The sequence below is a fragment of the Lissotriton vulgaris genome, chromosome 8, assembly GCF_964263255.1.
Source record: "Lissotriton vulgaris chromosome 8, aLisVul1.2, whole genome shotgun sequence".
NCBI classification, from domain to species: domain Eukaryota; kingdom Metazoa; phylum Chordata; class Amphibia; order Caudata; family Salamandridae; genus Lissotriton; species Lissotriton vulgaris.
The window spans coordinates 406,369,695-406,379,797 of NC_141696.1; the positions used below are offsets into that span (position 1 = coordinate 406,369,695).

Genomic DNA, 10,103 nt, shown 5'->3' on the forward strand with positions numbered 1-10,103 from the left:
TCAAGTGGTACATGTTAATGTGCACGTTTCTGGTCTCCATTTCGGATGCACATTAATGTGAAAATGAAAATGTGTTTTCGGTATATATATATATATATATATATATATATATATATATATATATATATATATATGTATATATATATATGTATATATATATATATATATATATATATATATATTCAAACCAGAAGTAACATAGTAGTTATAAGCTTGTGCTTTAAATTCACTTGTCCCATAAAAGCCTTCCTCGGTTCGGTATGGCGTACATGGCAATAAATGCCAGGTGCCCACAAGTGTCATGGACCCGTCAGTTGCCCACTGTGCCAGGTATGCTCTGTTAATTTGAGTCTGGATTTTACGACTCCATAGTAAGTAAAGACCTTTGAATTTATGATTATCCACATACTTGTGCCACATAGTAAATGCATGATATAGCTCTTCACTTTACTTCAACGGAGAATCCACGAAATAGGTACTGAACCACTAGATTAACCCCAATATGAAAAATATTTAGAGACTGTTTGACAGCCTCCAGAAACTCCAGGCCAAATGACCCAGACGGAGGGAAACGCGTGTCAGCTGTCTGAGTCTCACTTTGTTACGTAAAGAATTGTACGGCCTTTTTGAACCGCATTCCGCTACAAAAAGAATCGTACCCAATTGCAAACAAAAACAAAATGAATAGTCACACAAGGATGTGAAAGAGTCATAGAACTACTCGTCTGATAGGCATTCAACCTAAAGATTCAAGTGCCCTCCCGTTTTTGGGTCTGGCTTGACAGCACAGCTGTCACCAGATATTGTTCTGAGCATTACTAGAGAGGGGCTTTGACTCCGCCCACATTTTGTGAGCCAGAAGTACATGTTCTGATTGGGCAGAATTTGTGTTCTTCCATAAAAATGGGCTTGCCCTCCACGCAGTTGTGATCATTTTGTTTATTTTTCCAGTGGTGTCAGCTAGGACTTTCAGGGACACACACATGACATTGGAATGCTGTTTAGTGTCTTAGATAACTACGTAATTTATGTTGCTTTTCTCTTTTAGCAACATAAATGGGAAGAGGGCAGTCCTTAACCTACATGGAGTTTTATGTCTAGTTTGAGAGTGCAGCTATCTCCTGGCTTTTTAACCTACAGCAATATAATTCTACAGTTCTTTGCTTCCACAGAAATACATATTCATTCCAATGCTACTTACTTGTAATGTTTTGTATTGCCATATAACATTCCTTTAAAGCCAGGCCTATTGCATTGCCAATGCTTGTTTCTTAGATTCTAGTACTCTGGCTAATTAGGCCCCTTTGGTTCTAAGCAAAAAAGACACAACAGTACAAACCAGTTTAGCATCAGAGGTAGGTATATGAGAAAATCACGTATTTACTCTATGGATTTTCACTGTGATGTACACACAATCTTCAAGGGTTCACCCTCGGAGTCCTAAGCCTGGTCTACAATTTAGATGCAATACACTCTGTATTATTTCTTTGCACCAATTCAAGTGAGGGTAATTGTGTTTGTTGTTAGCCACACAATAGTCATGTGGACTGTTATAAATCTTTTACACTTTGTGTAATCTGTAATAGCTATTCAGATTAGCTGATTTGAGTGTGATTAATAAGGAAGAGTACATGTTACATGTAAGCAACACACGAGGCACACTGAGGCCACTGCTGGAATGGTGAGCATGACCAACTGTTATAAGTGCTCGATGTAACTCAGTGCTGGCTTCTTTCCACAGCCCGCTAACTCATTTGTTGCATTCTCTTATGCTTTTTAAATTGTAAAGTTGCTTTCTCTTATGCTTTTTACATTTTAAAGAGGCCAGATCCCACTTCATGTGCACAGGCGATTATCTTTTCTGTAACACTTTATGTAGTTATTGCTTTGTCTTTTGTATGTACAATCAGAATAGTTCATTGATGTGTTCTTTGAGGAGTTATTGATAAAGGCACTCGGAGTGGAATTGTGGCTACTAGAATCATCTGTACAAACCCAAGCCCTGTAATATATATAGCTGTGGCGAAATATTTAGGATGGGCCTGGATTATTAGAAACAAAAATGTAAAGGGGTAGGTCTTTGAAAATGCACTTTATACCTGAATACTTGATGTATCTTAACCTGATTATTTTTAATTATTACTATAATGAATTCCCTGTTTTAAACTTCTGTATAAATTCTAACTCTATTCTTATATAACAAATTTATATATGTAATGCTTTTATGACTATGTTGAATAAAGCTTGTTTGACTGACTGACTGACTGATAAAGGTGCATTTCATGCCTATTTCAAATCAAGAACAATTGAAGCAAATCACTTATTGCCAGTGAAATGTCAAAGCATTTGCAGAAAACAAAGTAACTGTAGGTACCCAGTCGATGTATGACCCTCTTTATCCTTTGCTTGTTGCAGGAATTTTTTGAAAATTGGATAAACCAAGATAGTGTGAAAGCCAAGTTCATGAAAAGAATAATAACTAAGGCACAACTGAGTGCTTTAGGCTTTGTGTGCTTTGATTCTTATGCCATGGCTGCTGCTATTGATGACAGCATCATCACCGAGTACCTGGAGTGTGGCGTGCATGTGGATTTGCGGGGAGAATTTACCCGGGGAATGCTGGTCCTTGATGTAAGGGACCAACTGAAGAAAAAACATAAAGCGTTCTTGATGAAGAAATGTGATCTAGAGAAGTTTGAACATTTCATGATGGCTGCTCTGAAATAACGAATGCTGGTGAGGGGAGGCGATTGACATGGGCAAACACTACAAGCAAACTCCCCTGTCAAACAGTAGTTGCAATAATGCTTCCCAATGTTCTTATCTATCTTAAAAGTGTGTTTATATTCAATAAAATGGTCCAGAATTGAAGAGCACTGCATAAATCCAACCTGAAGGAACATGATGGAAATGTGTCACAATATCAAATGGCAAAATGTGGTCTTGCAATAAATTGCATCCAGAATATGATATACCAGAACATTGTGAAGGTAATGAGTAAGATTAGATGTACTCCTTGACAGTACATATTATTAAGGTACCTAGATGTGGAGATAATGAATGAATGAATGAATGAGAGTTTATGAAGTTCTCTTATACCGAAGTGGGTCTTTAGAAACAGCAGGAAAGGAGCAAAAAAATATGAAATCGCTGATAGTGGAAATAACCAGGTTTTTAGTTACTTTCTGAAACAAGGAAGACTATGTTGGGATCTCAAGGGTAAAGAGAGAGAATTCCATAGCTTAATGACGAGATTGGTAAAATTTCTGCCGCCCCATCTAGATTTCTTTATTTTAGGGATCTTTGCTAAATGAGAAGTAGATGACCTAAGGGGCCTTTGGGGTAAATACTATGAGAAAGAGTTCTGAAATAGAGATACATCTATACTTACCTATATAGTCTTACTCTCACAATATTATGGTAGTCAATATTTTGGCAGGACAATATTTAAAACTCCATATTGTGGTAGAATATTAACATGATGGATGAAACCTGCGTGTGCACGATATTTGTATTGGCCAGAAATGAACAATCAATAATCACTAAAGACAGATGCAAAACCTCAGTTATACAGGGCGGCATGGAAAGATAAATAGCAGGAGAAGGAACATTATCCAACAGGAGACAGATCGGATTACATTATATCTGATTCATCACATAGTTCTATGTTCCCATCCACGTCTGTTAGAGCATAATCAAACTGATTACAGGCTTCATTCACCCTCTCAGAAATCCGGATGTAACTGAGAGAACTGTGAGTGGAAGGAAAGGATGGCACCTGATAGTGACATGCCCCAAAATAGTGGTAGTGTCTATCATGCGTATGGATCGTGACACCTTTTCAGTAAGCCAAGTTAAACGCTTATTGACAGGAGGAATGAAGAAGGTTGGAAAAGCAGCATGGACAGCAGCAATTTGGATGGGTGTGCATTCACTAGTTGACTCGATCCTGAGATTTCACAACCAATGAGTAGATGGTACACTTACAAGAGGGAAGACGTGGGAAATAGCAAGAATGACCTGGTATCATTTACATGTCATATTGCAGTAAGCCCTCAGGTGCAGGACTTCACCTGGGAACTGGACTTTCCAAACCATGTAAAGGGGGACGGGTAGATGACTATATAAATCCGTACACATTGTTTAATCATAGGTACTGCAATAGATGGTGTTAGTCATAGTCACTAAGTTTACTTAGGTTCCCAGTTAAGCAATAAATATTCCCTGATTTATGTACCTATTGGATATGAAACTATATTTCAAGAAAAATTACACAGATTATCAGACTATGACATTTCAATATTTAAATGATGCTACAGACAATCTAATGTATTAGAAGATGCAAAATATGCTATATGATGTCAGGTTCCAACTGTAGGTCAAATACGTCCCCCATTCTGAGGAACATATGCTGGACTGGGTGGGTAATACTGGCCATAGCTAATTTCTGTGCCAGATCACTGCTTTATTGAGGTGGCTAGGGCACATAGATATCCTGTCAGGTACCTTAAGTAACACCTTTTCTGTAGAGACTTTATCCATCTACAGATGGGAGGTGGCATTGTACAGCTCCACGTTGGGCCTGTCTTTCTTGTGGCCACTAAAAGAATGCCAGCTCTACGCACCAAAAATAGCAATGGCGGCCAGGCTTCACCTTCCATTGTTGTTTGCTTCAGCCCCCTTCACCTGCTGGAAGCACAATCCTGCGGCTTACCATGCCACCCCGGGGGTGAACTCGTCGTTTGCCCAGCTTGTAGCTGCAGCCGCCCCTGCTTCTTTTGGTGGCCTCGGACCGGGACCACGATCGGCCAGGAAGGTGGTAAGCTAGGCCCAGGCGCTCAGGGACTATCAGGGTTGCGTCCTTCTCCCGCCGCTTGTGCACTTGTTTTATGCTTACTCAGAGAACTGGTCAAAGTATGTTTATACAATATTGTGGAATGTAAGGCTAGGCACATCCCGGGAGTCCAAAACACGGCTGCTGACGCACTTTCACGTTTCCATTGGCAGCGGTTTCGAGAGGCTTGGCCAAGTGCGAGGGAAGAGATGACGCCTTTCCCGGCTCGGCTTTGGCATCTGCTGCGGTGGCGCAGCGCATCAGAGAACTAGGCCAGATGTCCTTGGCACCTCGGACTATGAGGAGATACCAGACTTGTGTAAAAACATTCTGCGAAATCATGGGCCCATGGGAGTGGGAGGCTTCGAGACAAGTGGAAAGAGTGCAGGCATTCATGGTCTGGGCGAAGGATGAAGGGAAGAGCCACTTATGGATGGCCGGGCACTTGTCCGCCATCGGGCACCACGCCCGGCTTCTGGGTCAGAAGGACCCAACGACGTTATTTTCAACAAGGGCGGCACTCAAAGGCTGGGCAAGAGTGATGCCCAAACTAGCAGATCAAAGGGCCCCCATAGATTATGATACTACATGCTAGACGCCCTGCCTACTGTCACACATTCCGCCTATCAGGCAGCCCTCTTTGCAGTGACTTTTAGCTTAGCATTTTTTGGAGCCTTTAGGATAGGCGAATTGGTAGCCCGGTCCAAAAAAGAGGTCAACTCCAGGGCCCTTCTGATGAAGGACGTTCGCTTGACAGCGCAGTCAGCAGAGATCCTCTTACTATCTTCCAAGACAGACCAGACAGGCAAGGGTAGGAACATCTCATTACAGCGGCTGGGCAACGACAAGTACTGCCCGGTGGCTCTGCTCGCCGCTTTCCTGTCCTGCCGCCCACATACAGAAGGGTTACTACTTATACACTCTGATGGCTCCCCGGTCACAAAGTATCAGGTAGATCATGTGATGCAGGGGTGCCTTTTCCTGGCAGGATACACAACAAAAGGGGCCAAGTTTAGCTCCCATTCCTTCAGGATAGGTGCGGCTACTACTGCATTTAGGGTAGGTCTTCCTGACGAAGCTATTAAAAAAGTAGGTCGGTGGGATTCAAACTGCTATAGAAGATATGTCAGGCCTATGAGTGTAATACGCCCTGTCAACAGACATACGGTTGACAACGTGTAATTTAGAAAATAATTTGTAAGCCATTACAGGATTAATATGAGGTGTTTCAAATTCCTGTCGCCACTTGGTGGTGCTTTGTTTTGCAGTGATTTTAAGTGTGTCAATAAACTTTAATCTTACAACAATACTGTGTTTCATTGCAGGGACAGAGGTATGGGTGATGGGGCACTCTTATGTCAAAAGACTGGCGAGATGGGTGAATGCCAACACTGGAAGCACGGCTTTATCAACACCAATATATCGTGGTTTGGCTTCCCTGGGATGCATTGGGCGGCACTGATAGGGACGCTGCGTAGATTATTGAGGGAGTACAGGCGAAGGCCAAACATCCTGGTAGTACACCTAGGGGGAACGACCTGGTGGCTTTAGGAAAAAGGCGGTTGTTAGACATAATGAGGAAAGATTTGAGCATCTTGAGTGGCGAATTGGGACAGTGCAACATATATTGGTCAGAAATATCCCCCAGACCAATTTGGCATGGGGCAACATCGCAGGAGGCATTAGACGTGACTCGCAGGTGCGTAAACGCATCAATGTGCAAATTCAGCGAACAGAGAGGGGTAGGTTTCATCAGGCATGGCTTGCTGCACGCCAAATCCATTGGCTGCTGGGAATCTGACGGGGTACACTTGTCCAAAGTAGGCATGGCGATTTTCCTATTAGATCTAGGGGAGGCGCTAGAAACAGCCGGATGCAGATAAAAGAGAACTAAGGGCTAGGTAGTGGGGGCTCTGGGCGCAGCGGGTACCACGCCCAGGGCTGTGGAAAAAACAAGGCGATCCCCATACAGGACAGGCGCAGGAACAGGACCTGAAGCCCCGGTGCGAAACGCACCTTGCTGAGTCATACATAATCCAAGGGGCCCTTTTCGGGGACTTGGTTTCGACGGCACCCTGTTAGTCCTTAGGGCGGTTGTAAGCCTGAGCAACCGGGGTTTTGCCAATAACGCCCCGCCTGGCTGGGCAAGGTGTGAGTTGACTCTCCCTTGTCCGGAGGGTGGGGCGGGTGGACGATAGGTCCGCCGGTGGGAGGTTTTCCTCCCAAGTTCCACACCGGACTATGGCCACTGGTGTCCACTTCTTTGGCTCAACTTCAGGCGCCCTGCAACAAGGGGTTGCGGGGCATAGGGGGTCGCCTGTCAGTTAACCCGTTCTGTTATTTGTATCACAAATAAACCTGCAACTTCTTCATCCCAACATGCTTGTCTGTGTATCATTTGGGTGGTGAGGGTTGTGGGACGACGTGTACCGATGCAACTACTATGCGGGATGCCCGAGGTCCCTGCAAGGGACCCCATAGGAGGGCAAACCCCGTAGTAGGGCGTGGGGAACCTCTGGCCAGCCCAGGGGAGGGAGTTGGGCCAGGGGGCGGAGTCACCCTAAGAAAGGCCGCCCCCCGTAGGAGACATATATAGGGGAGCCCCCCCTCCTGGCGGCCTCTTTGCTGCTGCCCACTCTTATCAGCCGGTCGTGCTAGGCTGTCCTCGTCAGCCCTTAGGTCCATTAGGGCATCCCCCCCCCCTCTCTTTCCCCCGGACGCGAGGCCCGCGCCTTCACTCCCCTCCCTACCGCTCACCCGCTGAAAGGGGGGAAGTGGGGAGGGGGAAATTTAATGATGTATTTGTGTTTTCTAGGTTGCAGGAGGAGTTACAAGGTGATCCCCATACAGGACAGGCGCAGGAACAGGACCTGAAGCCCCGGTGCGAAACGCACCTTGCTGAGTCATACATAATCCAAGGGGCCCTTCTTGGGGACTTGGTTTCGACGGCACCCCGTTAGTCCTTAAGGCGGTTGTAAGCCTGAGCAACCGGGGGTTTGCCAATAACGCCCCGCCTGGCTGGGCAAGGTGTGAGTTGACTCTCCCTTGTCGGGAGGGTGGGGCGGGTGGACGATAGGTCCGCCGGTGGGAGGTTTTCCTCCCAAGTTCCACACCGGACTATGGCCACTGGTGTCCGCTTCTTTGGCTCAACTTCAGGCGCCCTGCAACAAGGGGTTGCGGGCATAGGGGGTCGCCTGTCAGTTAACCCGTTCTGTTATTTGTATCACAAATAAACCTGCAACTTCTTCATCCCAACATGCTTGTCTGTGTATCATTTGGGTGGTGAGGGTTGTGGGACGAGGTGTCCCGATGCAACTACTATAGGCACAGCCGGCCACCGCTCGTCACAGCTTTCTCCCCAGGGCTCCCGCCCAGCCTCCACTCAGTCCCCGGTGCTGCAAGCAGTTGTAGACGCGGCCGACTCCGGCAGAACTGATTGCCCAGAGCGGAGCCTCAGTCAGCAGTTCAGGTTCCTCGCATGTGCAGTCCCTGCTACGCCTCCACCGGGCCGCGATGTGCGTCGTCAGGACGAGAGCTGGAACCACCAGCTGGAATCAGCAGTCTCATGGCTCCTTCGATCTGTGGTGGATTCCGACTCTTAACAATATCTTTTTCTACCAGTGTAGGAGCGGATTATTGGGCAGATATGCACTGGAACAGGTGCGCTCGGTCGGAGCAGCCTCCGAAAGTGGCCATGTCTCTCGTGGTTGGCCACACCCCCGCTGTGATCCTTTCTAAGTATGGCCAGTTATTACTCAAGGTACATTCACGATTTTGTTACTGAAAGTGCTCCATTAAGAGAGTTAACAAAAAAAAATGTCCCATTTCAATGGTCTGTTGAATGTGATCTGTGTTTCAAAGGAATAAAACATGCAATTGAGAATGCAACTGAGATGACCTACTTTGACTCAAACTATGCACTGAGATAACAGTGGATGCAAGGCCAGTGGGGCTGGGAGCTATCCTGGCTCAACCTAATGGTCATCCGAATGCTCAGGGACACATTTGGGTCTATGCCAGTCGGAGCCTGTCTGACTCCAAACGTGCTAATTCTCAGCCACAGAAGGAGATTCTAGCTGCAGTGTGGGCCTGCAAACATTTTTATGTGTGTCTGTATGGGAAACATTTCACGAACAATATCACCAAGTGCTAATCTCTATCTTTGGAAATCCAATTGCCAAGAAGCCATCTCGCATTGAGATATGGGCTCTGAGTCTGCAAGAGTATGATTAAACAATTGTACACAAGCCGGGTAAAGACCAGAACCCTGCTGACTATTTTTCACGAGCACCACTAAATCATCATAGTTCGGCATCCAAGACAGCTGAGGAGTACATATTTCACATCCAAGGAGTCCTAGTGTTCATGTAATAGATCCTGGAGTTTCTGGACCACAGGTGAGCGTCGACGTTTCGACCCAAATGCCCCCCGGTTGGTGGTAGCGCCGGGTCTTTTTCAAGACAGGTGTGTGTGGGTGGACAGTATGATAATCAGGAGGACAGGCCTCTGCCTGATGGGGTGCCGAACGGTCAAATCCGTGTTCCGTACTGTAGAAAAACCGGTCACTCTAGAAGAAGGTTCTATGTTCTTCCTCTCCGCTCTGTAACTAAAACGCTTTAGTTACAGAGCGGAGAGGAAGGACGTAGTACCTTCTTCTAGAGTGAAATAGATTCGGGCCAATTTAACCCTTGTATATAATTGTATATATGTATTACTTTATTTCACTGTACATTGCTTCATGCACTGAGCACCTTTCACCAATTGTCACATAATTTTCACCTGTGATTGACGGTCTTATTAGGAATCCAATGTCATCATTGAATGAATCAATTCAGATGTAACATGAATGCATTCCGATATAAAATCACATGAAATCATCACTTGGCTATATGAACTTTATCAGTAGATTGCTTGAGCATTTATTTTCTCATTGCCTATGTGTCTCAGAGAGTTTCTAAACATTAATGTGCATTTATTAGCATTATCAAAGTGATTTGTCTTACCCAACAGAACCACTATTGTATTTAACAGTTACCTACCTAGGTCCTGAGGGACACAGGGTTACCCCTTTTTCTTTAATCGAGTAATAGATTGAGCTATATGAAAGGGTGTAACCACCTTTATTTTATTTATTTATTTTGCAAGCTTATACCGCGCTGGGAATCGACTCCCTTGGGAGTATCTCCGCGCCATTGGCAACATCAGAAAACAGATAGCCCTGTCATGTGTATTTTTATTCAACAGTATCAGTAATTAAACAGGAAAGTTT

The 10,103-nt window shown here is 45.1% G+C and overlaps 1 protein-coding gene across 3 annotated transcripts in view; it reads left to right on the forward strand.

The window, feature by feature from the left end:
- LOC147697094 (inosine-uridine preferring nucleoside hydrolase-like) overlaps positions 1-2,871 on the forward strand; it is an 82,772-nt gene extending 79,901 nt beyond the window's left edge. For all 3 annotated transcript variants that reach the window (XM_086934170.1, XM_086934172.1, XM_086934171.1), the window contains exon 6: positions 2,416-2,871. In XM_086934170.1, coding sequence (XP_086790296.1) covers positions 2,416-2,727 — 312 coding nt within the window. In that variant the 3' untranslated portion in view covers positions 2,728-2,871. The remainder of the gene's footprint in view (positions 1-2,415) is intronic.
- Positions 2,872-10,103: the final 7,232 nt, after the last annotated feature.